The sequence below is a fragment of the Bos grunniens genome, chromosome 8 (genome assembly GCF_055505025.1).
Source record: "Bos grunniens cultivar Pamir isolate PY7600 chromosome 8, Bosgru_T2T1.0, whole genome shotgun sequence".
NCBI lineage: Eukaryota > Metazoa > Chordata > Mammalia > Artiodactyla > Bovidae > Bos > Bos grunniens.
Window position 1 is genome coordinate 104991629 of NC_141172.1, and position 17235 is coordinate 105008863.

Genomic DNA, 17235 nt, shown 5'->3' on the forward strand with positions numbered 1-17235 from the left:
GGTTAATAAGATGCTCAAGACAGTGCAGAAGAGTGAGGGATCGGGCAGTCCAGAAAATAAAGAAGAACACAAGTTTCAGACACAGAGGGGATGTGAATCAAGCCACTTACTATTTCTGTGACCTTGAACTAGTCTTTTCCATGATCAGAGACTCAGTTTTCTCCTCTGTAAAACCAGGAATGAAAGTAACGTTGGGTGGTTTTAGAGGATGTCACAAAAGCGTACCCGGTCAACCCTTTCAAACAGCACCTGGGACTTAGTGACCGCTCAAAGTAACAATGGTTGTTTGGAAATTTTCTGTCTCTGGGAAACCTTCTGACCTCTGACATGCACATGCCCAAATTCCTAGCCCCTCTCAGATCCTGAGCCCCCTTGCTACAACCTCCGAGCTGGACTGGGAGTTGGATGTGACCTAATCACTCTGTACTACCAAGGGCCCTTGGATTTTTACACCTGCCAATTCCATTTTTTAAAGATTTCCTTTACTCCCAAAGCCTAGCATGTACGAAATGCTAATGTATTTATTTGTGCAAGAGTTAGGCAGCAGGTCACATGGAGTGTATGCATTCCCATCAAAAAACACAGGCCTGTTGGGGTCCCAGGATCCTACCAAGAAATTCACCTGTGAGCATCCTAGGGAGGGGGCTGGGATCCAGGCCAGTGCCCCCGAGGGCCTCAGGACCCACTGGGCAGGGTAGGATGGAGCTGGCCTTCTACCTGCGCCTGGGGATCTGGCCACAGCACACCCACCTGAGCGTTTACAGGTGAAGGTTGGACCCTTTCCTCCAAGACACACCGGGGAGGCCCCACCAGGCGGTGGCTGCTCCCTCTTTCACCCCTTTCCTAGACGTATGTTTCCACTCCCAGGGCCCTGGACAGACAAATGGAGCGCACGGTGCCCTTTTGAGGGCCTCAGTGGGAGGCGGCTGGGTTTTCTCCGCCCTGTGTCTGGCTTGGTCAGCACTCTCATTCTCCTTCCTCCATCCACGGGTGACACTGACCACTCATGACGGCCTCAGCACTCAGTCAGACACCCTTCCAGGTTAGGAGACGGAGCAGCCGGACTGTGAGGAAGGGCTGAACAGACACCGGTACATTTGGTTTCGTGAAACACGTTTCCCTTGATTGATTTCAGCCCAGCTTGTACCTGCCTGCTTGCAGCTGGCCAGTTTTCCACCTCCTGAGAGGGAACCCCCCCACCTCCACTCTCACCTTCTGCAGACACAAAACCACTGAGTGGACAGCAGCATGTAGCTCACAGGTTTGTCTGTAGCCATTGAAGAGGCTCCTGTTTCTTCATATTTATGGAGGGCTGTTTTCTTTTTCTCCATCCCTCTCTGCTTCTCTTTCTCCCTGTTTCCCAGAGTCTATGTCGTTTTGTGGGTCTGGTGATGATGGATTGAAGGTGAGGGGGTTCGTGTCCTCCGTTTCAAGCTTCTGATGTTTGTTGATTCCGGCCTTTTTGGAGCTCAGACAGCCAGCCACAGCTCTCATACTTGAGCTTGGCGTCTCGCTACTGACCCACGTTGATGGCCACCGAGGGCAGTGGTGACTGTCACTCCACCAAAGCCTGGAGTGTCTCAGAATCTTCCAGAGTCGGGGGAAGGCAGACATGAGGGAGTCTGCCTGTGGATTGGCAGAGCGTGTGGAAGGAAGTGACTAGATCCTTCCAAGTAACTTCAAAGCCAGAAAGGAATAAGTCACTTCTCTGACTTCAAATTCTGCCTCTGTGAAATGGGAGGACTGGGACAGACGAGCTCGGAGAACTGTTGCATGCTCAGGCATTATAGTCCAGGCTTGCGGGGACTGGGGCTAGAGGGAAAAAAAAAAAATGGAAGGGGAGAGGCGCTGACTATTGGAAAGCACAAACCCTTGACGCTGGGGACATTCAGGGAAATGAGAGACAGTCCCTACCTTCAAAGGATCTGCCAGGCCCCATGTTTAATTGAGCAGGACACGTAGAGAGCAGCAATGAAGGAACAATTATACTCTGTGACAAGTTGGAAAAAAAAGCCCTCCCACTGTCACCCCGGTCCCAGTAGAAGCCTCAGGAAAGAGCCCCACCTTGGGCAGTCTGCACCTCTGCTCTTCTCTTTTCCCTCAGGCCCCGAACGTGGCATCCTCTTTCCAAAAATCAATTTGAATTTAATTCTTCTTTCGACAGCCTGACATAGAGTGTCATACTTTCCAGCATTATTTCCCCATCTTTGAACCCTGACTTTCACATGACCCTTGGAGAGCTGTCTCTTTTTTAAATCCCTCAAGAGACCCAAGTTTGTGGAAGTTACTAACTAGGCTTGTGCAGGATCATGCAGAGATGGTATGGATCTCTGAGAGATGACACTCATCTACTAGAATGACTGGGTAGCACTTTAGATGTGTCTATGATTTGCCTAAGGTTAGGTGATCTGTCTCTTGTATTGTTGGAAGAGGGGTTTGCTATGACTGATGTGTTCTCTTGGCAAAAAAATCTCTGTTAACCTTCCCCCTGCTTCATTTTGTACTCCAAAGTCAAACTTGCCTGTTACTCCAGGTACCTCTTGACTTTCTACTTTTGCATTCCACTCCCCTATGATGGAAAGGACATCTTTTTTGGTGGTGTTCTAGAAGGTCTTGTAGGTCTTCATAGAACCATTCAGCTTCAGCTGATACTGGGAAAGATTAAGGGCAGGAGAAGAAGGGGGCAACAGAGGATGAGATGGTTGGATGGCCTCACTGACTCAATCAACAGACATGAGTTTGAGCAGACTCCAGGATATGGTGAAGGACAGGGAAGCCTGGCATGCTGCAGTCCATGGGGTCACAAAGAGTTGGACACGACTGAGTGACTGAACGACGACAACAAGGTGATGTGTGTGGGCCCAGACTAACACCCAGAAGCTGCCATATTGACTCACATTGAAGGTAATGTTGTGAATCTTGCTCAGATCTGCCCAACTATGAATGTGTGGGGTCAATCTTCACATCATTTAAATTTTAAATGGTTAAAAATTAGAGTGAAATGACAGTCTAATGAGATTGCCACCTGTCCTTAGACTTCTATGGCTGCTACAGCTTGCAACATAGAGGCAATTTGTCTTTATTTAACTGAACATCAAGTGTAAGACCAACCACAGGGCTGTCAGCGAGCGGTGTATATCCTTCTCAGCGTGGTCAGTTGTATTATTTATCAATCGTGGTTTTGATCCTCTGAGAAGAAAGTGAGGGGTTGGAGAGAGATAGCTGAGGGCCCTGGAACTGTGCGTTACTGTTGTGAGAGCAGTGATTCGATGTACAATCACCATATCACCGTCCTCCTACTTTCGAACACACCATCACAGTTCAACTGTTGGTCTTCCTTACAGATCAGGGGATTCTTCCAGTTTCATGGCTTCCCTGAAAATCAGTAAGCTCGGAGTCCCTGGGGCTATCAAAGCAGAGATTGTAGAACCCCAGGAGAAGATGTTAGGAGAGTGATGGTTTGTTCATGTGTGTGTGGGGTGGGGGGGCAGGGGGGCATCTCTACTATGTGTAAGCACTGTGTGAGGTGTTGGGGTTACAAAGAGCATTTCACAAGATAGGTGTGATTCTGCCCTCATGGAATTTCCTGCAGGTAAATAAGTAGCTAGTTGGAGAAGTACTGCTGTGGCGAAGTCCAAGGTGCTGAGGGAAGCAAGGGTGGGTGCCTGACTCATCAGGGGTCAGAGTCGCTTCTAGGCTGGGTCTGGAAGGATGGGGCACATTAACCAAGTGAATGGAGCTGAGCTTGCCAGGAACCAGGTGTCGGACACTCTGCTTTCCATTCCACAAGTCTCTAGAAGCCTTTTTCAGAGTGAGAAATGAGAAAAATAGGAGCTGAGTAGTTCTTGATAAAAGGTATTCCTTTTAAATTGGTGTCCTTTATTCTGAGATTATTTTATTCCTTCCTTTAGAGTCCTACATCAGTACCCATTATTTTGTGATATGAGGGACAGCGTGTATGGGAGTCTCACCTTTTGAATACTGTATTTATTTGTCAGAATGAGAGATTGCTACTTTCACGTCAATTTTTAAGACGATCCAGAGATCTGCGAACCTGTCCATTGATCCTCCCTGCCTTTCTGAATCAGCACCCTCCTCTCCTCCTGTCCATATCCTCACGATTCTCAATCCCACCCGTCTCCTGGTTTCACTAGGATCCTATTCTGCAGGCCTGTGATTTTCCTGGGGGTGGACCTTGACCTTCCACGTGTATTGACAGCCCCAGAAAAACAGAACTGGTGGACCTAGAGTTTAGGGCAGCAATGGGGGATGGGAGTGGGCAGCTGATATATAGAATCTGAGAATCATAAAAGAGCAACGCTCCAGCAGACCTCGTCAGAAGCCAGACCCATCATTTCACCTGCTCTCACTCCTGACCCCACCAAACATCAAATGACCCTTGAGCATAAATACCTCTCCTTAGACATGCTCACCAGAGAAGGCAATGGCACCCCACTCCAGTACTCTTGCCTGGAAAATCCCATGGACAGAGGAGCCTGGTGGGCTGCAGTCCATGGGGTCGCTGAGGGTCGGACACGACTGAGCGACTTCACTTTCACTTTTCACTTTCATGCATTGGAGAAGGAAATGGCAACCCACTCCAGTGTTCTTGCCTGGAGAATCCCAGGAATGGGGGAGCCTGGTGGGCTGCCATCTATGGGGTCACACAGAGCCAGACACGACTGAAGTGACTTAGCAGCAGCGGCAGCAGCAGACATGCTCACATCCAACCCCGTGTCTGCAAGCCACCGCCGATGCCTTTACTTTCATCCCTCTTCCAGTCCATCTTCCACATTCCTCCAGAAGGCTCTTTGGAAAACATGAACCAGATTGTTTTGTTCTCTTCCATAAAAGTCTGCCAGGGTCTGCTTAAAGCTTGCAGAACATTGCCCATCCTCCACAGCCTGGTGTACAAGGCCCTTCCTGATGTGGCCACTGCTGACCCCTCCAGCTGCCTCTTGTAAAATTACTCCCGTGGTCCCAGATTTGAGACCGAGGACTTGTTGTACCCCCTTCTTCTTATGTGTTTCCAGGCCCCTTTTGCTCTGTCTCCCACACTTGGTCCAAGCTGTACTCTTCCTGTGAAAACCACAATGGTATCTCCCCCCGCCTTCACCTGGGTAAATGCCATCCTTCTGTGCTTCCATCACATTCAGCACTCGCTCTGTCATAACACATATCAGAGGCAAAGGTAAGAGACCAATGGTTAAAGTGTGTGGGATCCACTAGAGATTGTATTGTGTGACTTACATCCTATGAGTGCAAAGGAGGATCTTTGGAAAGTGGTGTCCCCCGCACTGAACCCTTGTTTCTTCCCCTGCAAGTATGGGAATACTCATACTTAACACATAAGGTTTTTGTAAAGCTTCAAAGAGACAATTTAAAAAAGGACTTAAGCAGTGTCAGTGTGTATAATAGTAAACTCCCCCAAATGGTAGGTTTTATTAGTATTATCACATCGTGTTGTGATCATCCAATAATTTGTCCTGCTTCGTTCATAAAACTGCTAGCTCTTTGATAGAGAAAAGTGTTTCTCATTCATATTTTATGCCCAACTTCCAGCTTAAAGTATAGTATATAATATAATCTCAATAAGCATTGAAGAATGAAAGAGGAAAAAAAATGAATCATATACAAGGAGAAAGGAAGTTAAGAAGTAAAGAATGAAAGCAGGCAGACCAGAAGGGAGGGAGGCTAAAGGATAGATAATGAAAGAATGACTCATTCAGTAAAAGAATTGAAAAAATGATCAATTTTCAATTGATCTTTGATTGCTGCTGTTCCATTTTTCTTAGATTGTGTGTCAAGCTTCCATATAAGAGTTATTATCTTTGAAACCAATCATTCAGGATTCTGAGAATTTAAGTCAACTCTTCAAGTGTTTTTTCTTTACCTCTTCTTACACACAAGAGGAACAGATTTAGGCATTTCTGACAATGAAACTGAGGAGGAGAATAAAGTCCAGATCATTAGGCCCCTTGGGGTAAAAGTACAACATCCAGGTTTTAGAACTGGTCACAGTTTGGAGAAAGCTTGTTATTTGGAACACGGATATGGATGCAATAAACATTCTGAGGTTTATCTTGTTTTAATGACTTGCATTGAGTGGCTTTGATCTTTATATTTGATAATCACTTTCAAATGGTCTGGTGTGTTCTGAAAGTGGAGGAGTGCCTCACGGACTTGAGATCTTCCATGGGAATGACAGGCTGCAATCAGAATTTGGAAATGGGCGATGTTATAGGACTTTTTCTGTGAGTTGTAGAAATGGGGCAGCTGCCTATGAGGAAGATAAACACATTGGTCCAGTGGTGGAACCAGGGTACACGATGGAAAGGAGACACGATAAACATTGGGATCCAAGACCAGTTTCCTCTAGTTCCATAGTGATGGTGGTGGTGTAATTCCTAAGTTGTGTCTAGTTCTTGAGATCCCATGGACTATAGCCTGCCAGACTCCTCTGTTCATGGGATTTCCCAGGCAAGAATACTGGAGTGGGTTCCTTCTCCAGGGGATCTTCCTGACCAAGGGATTGAACGCGTGGCTCCTGCCTTGTAGGCAGTCTCCTGCATGGCAGGCAGATGCTTTAACACTGAACTAGCAAGGAAGCCCCCAGCTCCATGAGCTACTTAAATAAAACTGCGCATCTTAGGGCCTTTTCATGAGTTGAGCAGTCTTTTAGGGACTTTCTTGTGTATTACCACTTTGGATTTTTATATTCCCATTTCTAGGTTGAATATTAAAATCCCCATTTTACAGATAGGGAAATTGAGGTTCAGAGAGATTGAGTCCCTTCTCCAAGGTCACAGGGTCACTTGCTAGAAGACGGAGGATTTGAACCCTATTCTATCTCTGTCTTAAAATATGGCTTTTTTTTTTTCCAAAAGAAAAATAAGGCCAGAGATGACAGTAGTTAGGTAGGTCTTGGTGTATAATGCCAGAAGAAAATAGTGAGTACAAAAAGCAAATAGTGAATACGTATGTGTGACTTTGACATACGTACGCTCCGCTGTCATATCATTGCGTGAAGAATAGACTTAAGTCCAGAACATTTCCATCTAGAAATCCATCGGAGAACATTTAATCGTGTAGTTAACAGAGTTTACTGTGTGAGACTGTTCTCTACATGGGCTACAGGAGGATAAGGATCTAAGGTATTCTATTTAAACGTTGTTGTCGTTCAGTCGCTAAGTTGTGTCCGATTCTTTGCGACCCCATGGACTACAGGATGCCAGTCTTCCCTGGCCTTCACTAGCTCCCAGAGTTTGCTCAAGTTTGTGTCCATTGAGTGGGTAAACATTATGCTGTCATAGTTAAACAAATTTCACTTTTAAAAACAGAAGAGTTTTTCTGTAGCACTCTACTGTGCTTCCCCTTACTTTGAAAGAGCCTCTAGCTTGGAAATAGCCCATTCTCAGCCAGGAGCAGCTCAGACAAAGCCTCTTCAAATAGACAGTATTTACAGGTGGACAGCACCATTCCCATAACCTGCCTGTGCCCATCAAGGGTCCAGGGAGCGGGACTTTGGCTTGGCAATCCTCAAAGAGCTCAGCCATCACTTCTGCTGCGGGGAGTCCATTTGCTTTGAGTGGTAATAGAGACACAGTCTTGACCTGAGCTCATTGTACCTTGTCTCTCACCGTCTTGAAAATAGGGAAGCTAGTGCCTTACGGTCTAGAGTTAGAAAAACTTGATGCTTTCATGACTCCATTGGAGAGACTGTTGTTGTTGTTCTGCATTTTGAACGCAGTTCCCTTTTGCTTCTCATTCAATAAAACAGGCCCTGACAGCCCTCTCATTGAGATTATTACCGAGTTGTAGCATCTCAGGCCAGTGCATTTAGGAAATATGTTGTTGGCACTCACGAGCGAGTGAGATGCATAAAGAAAATATTCTAATGACAGTTGAGTTGAGAGAGCTTTGATCTCCCTCCAGGACTGCTCTCATGGCTTTGAAATGTAGTTCTGGCAGAAGGGTAAAAGCCATGAGAACGCCTTGGCCAGGCCCCGTTCTGAAACTGACATTCCAGGGGACTCACAACCCTCACAGGAGGAGCCAGGTACAAGGCTGCACAGGGAGAAAAGAGACACCAAGACACCTCTCTTGACAGGCAGTCGGGAGAGGATCTGAGTGAGAAGGGACTTTCCAACTGAGCCCAGCATTTCCCAAGCTCAGTTGGTTGTGCTGTTATTTGATTTTTGGCAAGGGCAGCCGTGGGGCGGGAGAAAAAGGATTATGGTCAAATGTGTTTGGGAATACTTCATACGCTCTGTCTTACTCCCATTTTGTATATTAAAGGCTCTGAAAATTCTTGCAATTAAAAAAATATATGTATTGAACCTTGTTTAACAGAGCATGTCCTAAAACCATCTGACTTGGAAATTCTTTTTTCCTTTAAATATGCCGCTGCTTCTTGTGGATTTAGCTTTCCATAGACCTCGATTTGGAAAATGCTGGTAGTTCACAAGCTCACTGAATAGATGGGGACTCAGAGCTGCAACCTAGACAGCTGAGCATAGTGGGAATGGGCCAGAAATCCAGGCAGTCAGGTTCTGCACAGGGGTGTGCAGCTGAAATGGAGGGTGGATGCTACAATCCTCCCCACGCTTAACTCTCCACACTGTGCCCCCTTGCAAGGAACTATGCCCCTCCCGCCTCAAAGGGAGAGGTAACTTCGTTTGTTGGTACCAAAGTGCTGTCATACATAGGCTAGTGACTAGAGGCCTTCCACTCCTTACTTGATACCTTGGGCAAGTCACTTCACTTCACTTCCCTGACCCCTGGACTTCCTCATCCTGTTTTGAAGTTACACAGTTTACGAGTGTATGTGAATATGTGTATGCTCAGGCACTTAGTCTTGTCTGACTCTTTGCGACCCCATCGACTGCAGCCCACCAGGCTCCTCTGTTCATGGAATTCTCCAGGCAAGAATACTGGAGCGAGTAGCCATTTCCTCCTCCAGGAGACCTTCTCGACCCAGGGATGGAACCTGCGTCTTTTGCATTTCTTGTGTTGGCAGGCAGATTCTTTACCACTGCACCATCTGGGAAGCTTACAAGAGAGGTGCTCAAAAGTTGCCAACCAGAGAGAGCTCGTATCTTGAAGGAAAGGTGTAGGCGATAAAGAGAGGATAAAGACACGGCTTATAAGTTTGAAGCTTATTGCAGACTGATGGAAAGTACAGCGACGATAATCGAGCAGGATAATAGAAACTAGAATCAAAATTAGGAGCCTCTGAGGAGGGTGAAATCATTTTCAGCTAGAGGTTGATACTGTTGATTTTGGTGTTGCTAATAATTGTCCTTGTAATTAACATAGTAATAATGCAATACAAATAGCCTCGGCTAATCAATGAGTGCCTTCGAATGAGCCAGGCACTGTGGGAGAACACTTTCTTCTGCCTCTAGTCCTGCTGACAGCCCTGATGGGTGGACATCACTGCCCCACCTCACAGGGGAGAGTGGTCAGGAGCAGACACGTGGCATGCACTGCATGTAAACTGAGCCTAGCAGGGAGGGAAAGAATTTAAAGGCTGAGATTCAGGGAGCTTGTAAGGCAGAGAAGAGAGACTGACGGACGTGCTTCAGGAGCGGGCATCACTGGGCAAGCCCAGAGGTTCTTGGGATGAGGAAATTGTAAGAACACAGGTGGGAGGTTGTAGGGGGAAGAAGAAGAGTGGGTGGTAGGCAGGAGACACTGCAGGCTGAGACCAGAGAGTGGCCTGGAGGTGGTTTTCCCACTAGGAGGAGATAAGAGAAATAATAGGAGACCAGAAAATGCAGGGTGGTGGGGGGAGGTCTGTGCCAGAATGGTGCTTAGCTGGCTCGGTCCAGCCCTCTGGTAGCCCCATGAGCTAGCTGAGACTCAGAGAAGCGAAGCAACTTGCCTGTGGATCCGGATCTACTGTCCAGCCAAGTAGAACCTGCACATAAATTAATAAACACACAGTTTGGGATTTAGATGAATTGCAGGGAGGTAATTGCTTTTTTTAAAGAAATTTGGCCAATTTAGAGCGTCCACAGGGGACCAACCTCCCCATGGTAACAAAACGGAGAGCAAGTGGCCCTCAGCAAACCCTTTTACTCTTCTTAGCATCCATCTCCGTCAACTCTGAATGGTCCTTCTCAGTGTGACCTCCTGTGCTCTCTCTTCCATCCATCTGCAAAGGGAATAAGCAAACCTTTTCTTTCTTTCTTTTTTAGCAAACGTTTTCTTAAAAATTAACTGTTTTTGGTAATGCATGGTCTTTGTTGCTATGTGTGGGCTTTCTCTAGTTGTGGCAAATGGGGGCTACCCTTGGTTGGCAGCGGGGCGGGGGGAGCCTTCTCATAACGATGGCTTCTCTAGCTGCAGGGCCCAGGCTCCAGGTGTGTGGGCTTCAGCAGTCGCGGCTCGCGGGCCCTGGAGTGCAGGCTCAGTGGTTGTGGCACCTGGGCCTAGTTGCCCCGAGGCATATGGAATCTTCCCGGACCAGGGATCAAACCCGTGTCCCCGGCTCTGACAGGTGCAGTCTTACCCACTGTGCCACCAGGGAAGTCCAGCAGAGCTTAAAGAGATGGAGGAGGAAGTTAAATACATGGACTCCTGTCCCCAAGATTTTCCCCTGATACTTTTGGGAAACACCCAGCTTGGCTCTGAACTGGCGGGAGGACCTGAGCTAGCAGAACAAAATCTTTTAGCCACAGAACTATTCTCCTTTGCGTGGGTCCCCCAAAAAATAACTGGAGAGGAAAGGGGCCATCTCTTTAGGGAAACAGGAGCTTCTCAAAGTGTGAAAAACAAAAACCAAAAAACAAAACAAAATATATATATATATACAAGCAAGGGAGTCTATTTATTTAATATCCCACATACCGTCCTTGAGCCAGGATGAATGTCACCCACCGAAAAGATTGGTTTCTGCAATTACATCAGAATAAACAACCAATTAAAACATCTCCCTGCCCCTGCCCCGCCCCCTCTTCCTCTCCTGAAGCTTTCTCAGCCTGGAGCCATGGGACAAAGAGGTGACTTTCTCTAATAATATGTGTGTTCTCTGCACCAGAGAGTGGTAGGTGGAAATGGGCAAATCAATTAGAAAATAATAAATTGCGTGGGAAGGGCCGACCCAGGGAAGCCTCGGCGTCTTGGTGTTTTCACTCCGCTCCCACTTGGTGTTTCCTTTCCCTGTGGTCCTGAGAGGGCTCGGGATTGAGGGTGAAGTGGAAGGAAGAGTTGAACATGTCGAGATTTGGACTTGGCCTTGTCAGTATTTATATGATCTCTGAACCCCTGTTCCTTCATCTGTAGGACCAGGATGAATACTGGAAATGGCTAAACATTTACCCAGGGTTTCTGCATGCCAGGGGTTATTCTAAGCCCTTTACACTTCCTTTATTAATGTCCCAAATCCTCAGACCAACTCGACGAGGTGGATACTGTTCGCATCTTTATCTTCTGTATAAAGAGACGGGGACACGGGAAGTTAAGTAAATAACCCAGGGGGACCCAAACATCCAGGGGAAGAGCTGGATTCAAACCCAGGAGTTTGGCTTGAGAACAGGTCATCTTCCATGCTCTGCCCCGTGGCTTCAGATTGTGCACAGAGGTGAGACAGCAGGTATAGCTAGGACGGGCTGGCATGCAGCAAGAATTTACGATGTGTTGTCCTTAACCTTCCTCATTTCTACTCGGATCACAGAGAAGACTCGTTCAAACTCCTCACAAGGCTTCTCAGCTCAGAAGCTGAGGGGAGCAGAGGTATAGCAGTGAGATTTTGGGTCAATATCTCAGCTTCTGTCCTCGGAATTACTGGTCAGCTCAGCCTAGACACAGGTGTGACCTCTCCAGGCCTTGCTTGTATCTCCAACACATGTGCAACTTTTTTTTTTTTTTTGGTAATTGAAAAGCTGGAAAAATTATGGTCCCATGACTAATCATGGGCTCTTGATCACACGTGGAGCCGGGAGGGCACTGTAGGTTTCAGACGTATTCTCTTCCCCCAGAGTGGAGGCACAGGTTCGTGACCCACAGAAGTGCCCCATGAAGCACTGGGCATCTGTTCCTAACCCCAGTGTATTGATAAGGAAGCTGAAGCCTTATAGGAAGAAAGCTGCAGCTGAGACTGGGGCCTCAACGTTTTAGATTTTCTCTTTCCCAATGTAATTCCCCTCCATCCAGATCTCCTGAGTGCTTGCCAACGGTCAAGCCCTGTGCTGGGAACTGGGTGATAAACAGAGATGAATTAGGCACATTCCCAGCCTCCAGGGAGCCACAGACAGTGGTAGATACAGACCAGTGGAGTATGTGGAGTGGTGTGAGTGTGCGTGCTCATACGAGGTGGAGGGGTACAGAGACGGTAGAAGAGAGAGAGGTGAGGTGGCAATCGGGGAAGGCTTCCCGGAGGAGTGATGCCGGCACAGACGTTGGATTCGTTCATCAGAGGAGCTGAGTCCTTGAGAGGAGCAGCGTGAGTAAAGGCACTGAGGATAATGCATCATGGGGGCACGGGGGAGGCAGATGTTGCCGACGGCACACTGTGGGAAATTCAGGGGTGGGAGCAGAGTCATATGGGGCTCAAGGGGAAGACAGGGTCCCACAGGCCCCGCTGGGGCCCTCTGGCTTTACTGCTTCACATGTGGGGAGCTTCTTCTGTGACCCCAGGAAGAAAAGAGAAAGGTGGCATCATTAGTGTTTTGCTGGCCAGGCTCTGTGCCAGCCCCACCGCCTCCCCCTCCCTGGAGAGGCAGCACGGTGGAAAAGGGATTCCAGCTAGCTGTGTGACCCAAGCAATGTCTGAAGTTACGGGAGCCTCTTTTTCTTCATCTGGAAAATGGGGATAACCATACCACCTTCCTCAGTGTAATGAAGACTAAAGGTGATTATCCATGGAGTGAGGGACCACAGAGAAGGACCCAGCAAACATTAATGATCATTGTTGGTCTCTCAGTCGTCCCCAGCTCTTTGTGACCCATGGACTATAGCCCGCCAGGCTCCTCTGTCCATGAGATTCTCCAGGCAGGAATATTGAAATGGGGTGCCATTCCCTTCTCCAGATGATCTTCCCAACCCACCGATTGAACCTGGGTCTCCCAAATTGCAGGCAGACTCTTTACCATCTGAACCACTAAAGATCATTATTCACAGGTTTTATCTCACCTACTACACCAGGCTGACTGCTTGCTTATTTATATATGTTTTTGTCATTGATTCATTTCTAACTTCACTCCAAAAATGCTTATTAGCTGTTCCCAAGTATCCCAAGAGGGAATATGCACGCATGTGTGCTCACTGGCTTCAGTTGTGTCCAACTCTTTGCGACCCCATGGACTGCAGCCCGCCAGGCTCTAGTATTCTCCAGGCAAGGATACTGGAGTCGGTAGTCATCCCATTCTCCAGGGTATCTTCCTGACCCAGGGATCAAACCTGCATCTCTTGCATTGCAGGCGGGTTCTTTACCACTAGCGCCACCTGAAAGATGCATGACGGGGGGTAAGATAACTCCCTCTGTGATCCATTGACTCTGTGACTGGTCCAAAAACTTTATAACTCCTATTGTGAAGAGAGAGTCGTACTCCACAAGGGAAGTGTTCCTATTTATTGAGCACCTGGCATATGCCAGTCTCTTTCCAAAGACCATTTCTTTCTCTGTCTGACATGTTTGTTCTGTGTGTTAAAGACCTAATGATGATTGTGTGTGGAATTAATCCACTTTCCAAAGACATCAGTATATAGTCTAGGTTTTTGCAATGATGGCTGCCTCCAATGTGATATATACCTTGGCCTGTTTTATGGACAAAGTAATAAAGGCTTACAGAATGCAGAATCATCTATGGGAGGTAGAAAGTGCCCCAGTGAAAAGAACATATGTTTCCAAGCCAGAGAGACTTGACCTTGAAACCCAGTTCTGCAACTCTGGGCAACCCGTATAATCACTTTGGACCACACTCCCTTGCAAGATGGGAAGAGAGATGCAAAGCAGGCCTCCTAGTGTAGCTTATGTTTGCCTAATAAATGGTCCAAGGTCCATAGTGAATGAAGTAGAAAAGAAGGCAGGATTAGAATATGTGTTATCTCTTCCATGGTCTCTTCTCGCTCTATGTCCATATGATGTCATCAGTCAATATAGCAGAGCGCCTAGGGACAGTTGTTGCCTTTAGATTGACTGAGGTTCTAAACTGAACGCTGCTATTGTTTATAAGCTGAGAAACCTTCAAGTTTCTCAAACTCACGAGGACTTTTTTTTTTTTTTTTGGTCTGTACAATGTGATCACCTCACTTACTGTATAATATTATTGGGGGAAGTCAATGAGGTCATGTTTATAAAGTGCTTAGCCAGGTGCCTGGCACACGGTGTGACTCAGTTAATCTGGGAGTATCTGTTATTTGAATAGTACCTTTTTTTTTGGATGATGATGACAGCCAAGGTTCTTTTTCTCTTACAGAGCATACTTGGATGTTAATGAGATGAAGAACATTCTTAGACTGGATGGATCGACACACCTCAATATCTTCTTTGCAAACTCCTCAGAGGAGGAATTGGCAGGAGTAGCAACTTGGCCGTGGGACAAGGAGGCCCTGATGCACTTAGGTGAGAGCTGGAAACTTCTTCAGGAAGAAGTTGGCTTGGGACAGGCATACATTGAGTAGTGAAGATGATGATGGGGGTCACGATTCTGATGGTGATAGTGGTGGTAAAGACAACGAACAACTTAGTTATTGATCTCTTTTAATATTGCAAAGCTCTTTAGCATTCCTTATCTGTCAGCCGTCAAGTGAGGCTCTGAAAATAACACAATACTATTAATTCTGTTCTACCAGCAGAGGAACTAAAATCTGGAGAGTGAATGGGGCTTATCTAAGGTCACACCCAAATCAGGGGCAGAACCACAATTGGAATTTAGGTTTCCAGCTCTGTTCACTGGTTGCTTTCTCCGTATACCCCCTGCCTCTTCATTCACGCAAGTATCTTCTCAGCCTAGTAACGGCTTTGTGCTGGGCCAGCCAGTGATGGGTTGGCTTGAAAGGAGGAAGCAGAGAGTTTGCAAGAACTCCCTGTTCTTCCATGTTCCATCCACCGACACCACCAGGAATTTTTCTTACATTCAAATTATGCATATCCATAAACAAGACGTGTGTTTATACAAAGCAATCACCAAAAGTCAGAAATGACAATGGTTTCTGAACCAGGCCCTGTAAGCAAACACTGTTGTCCTTTAATTTCAGTTTTTCCATGTTCTCTACCAGTACTCATCTGCATGTAGATATGCATTTTTTTAACTTGTGCATATCTGAAATCATAGCATAGATGCAAATTTGTGTTCCTTTTTTTTCGCTTAATATTATGCCATCTACGTTTTCCCATGTTGCAACAGTCTTCAAAGTTGCTTCTCATCCAGTTTTTTTCTTGCACTTAACTTCACAAGAGAAAAGCCTGTCTCTGAGTTATGTCCAGTTCTCTAAAGACCAGGATTTTCTTTCGGATCCGCCATCTGTGGTGGAACCGCCGCCAAGATGCAGATTTTCATGAAGACCCGGATGGGGAAGACCATCACTCTTCGAGGTTGAGCCCTCGGATACAGTAGAAAATGTAAAGGCCAAGATCCAGGATAAGGAAGGAATTCCTCCTGACCAGCAAAGACTGATCTTTGCTGGCAAGCAACTGGAAGATGGATGTACTTTGTCTGACTACAACATGCAAAAGGAGTCGACTCTTCATCTAGTGTTGAGACTTCGTGGTGTCGCTAAGAAAAGGAAGAAGAAGTCTTACACCACTCCCAAGAAGAACAAGCATAAGAGAAAGAAGGTTAAATTGGCTGTTCTGAAATACTATAAGGTGGATGAGAATGGCACAATCAGTCGCCTTTGCCAGGAGTGTCCCTCAGATGAATGTGGTGCTGGAGTTTTTATGACCAGTCACTTCGACAGACATTATTGTGGCAAATGTTGTCTGACCTATTGTTTCAACAAACCAGAAGACAAGTAATTGTGTATTGGTTAATAAAGATATGAGCTAACAACAACAACAAAAAAAAGACCAAGATTTTTAATGGCCATGTAAAATGCCATCGGGGGCTTCCCTCGTGGCTCAGGAGTATTCTTGAGCCACTCCAGTATTCTTGCCCGAGGAATCCCATGGACAGAGGGGCCTGGCAGGCTAAATACTCCATGGGGTTGCAAAAGAGTCAGACAACTTAATGACTAAATACCAACAATATGCCATTGCGTGAGGGCACTGCGGTTCATTTAGCTTTTTCGCATGTGTTAGAATGTTCCTATTATTTACAGCAGTGAATAGTAATGACTCAATGGGTACCTTTTTCTAAGAATGTTAGGGCTCAGCAGAGGGATAGTGCTGGATCTTTCCTCAGGCCTGTCTGATTTTCCAGTGATATAGCCAGAGTCCAGTAGCTGCTCTAAATCCACAATATCTTAGAGCTGAGGGACTTTGCAACTTCAAACAATAAAGTTGTGTTAACTTGTAGACTTAGTTGGCTCCAGAGCACTATCTCCTGCTAGCTGTTTAGTGAAACCAGTTTGTATGTCTGTGTGTGTGTGTGCATACACACATATGTGTGGTTGCGTAGAGATGGAGACAACAATAAATAGCTGGCAGTTCTCAGCTGGAGGATTTTATGTGCTGGGAGACATTTGACAAGGTCGAGTGAAATTTCTGGATTTCACAAATGCGGCCATGCTACTGGCATCGAGTGGGTAGAGGCCAGCGATGCCGCTGAGTCTCCTGTGATACCTGTGTTAAAGAGTTACCCGGCCTCAAACACCAGCAGTGCTGTTGTTGAGAAACCATGAGATAGATGATGGATGGGTAGACAGACGGACCTAGACAGACAGGGGCTGGGTGAAAGAGAGTGTGCAGCTTAGGCAAGCTGAAGCTGATTAACTCGCATCACATGCCTACATGATGTATGGGAATCTTGCTGGCCCAAAGCCAACATATAGGCTTGTTCTCAGCTGTGACTTCCCTTCACAGGATGGCCTTAGGCAAGTCTCTCTCCTCTCCAGGTCTCAATGTCTTCAGATTTTAAGTGAGGAAGTTAGACTAGAGGGCCTCTGAAGACCCTTCTCAGGGCTGAAATTCTCTCCTTTTGAAAAATCAACCAAAAGGGTCATGATTAGAAGCTTAGAATGGTTGAGCAGCAAGTTTCTATAGTGAGAGAGAAATACTCCTGATAATTCCTTGAATTTCAGAGACTGGCTCAGGACCAGGCATACAGAAGGCTATAAATCCACGGCATG

The 17235-nt window shown here is 46.6% G+C and overlaps 1 protein-coding gene and 1 pseudogene across 3 annotated transcripts in view; both read left to right on the forward strand.

Annotated features, from left to right (window-relative positions):
- Positions 1-17235, forward strand: part of PAPPA (pappalysin 1) — a 267221-nt gene that overhangs the window by 42401 nt on the left and 207585 nt on the right. For 2 of the 3 annotated variants that reach the window (XM_086413907.1, XM_086413905.1), the window contains exon 3: positions 14424-14569. In XM_086413907.1, the coding sequence (XP_086270033.1) occupies positions 14424-14569 (146 nt within the window). Of the gene's footprint in view, positions 1-12257; positions 12449-14423; positions 14570-17235 lie in introns of those variants that run through there. The other variant, XM_086413906.1, reaches the window with a different exon arrangement.
- LOC147367872 (ubiquitin-ribosomal protein eS31 fusion protein pseudogene) lies at positions 15478-16013 on the forward strand (annotated as a pseudogene).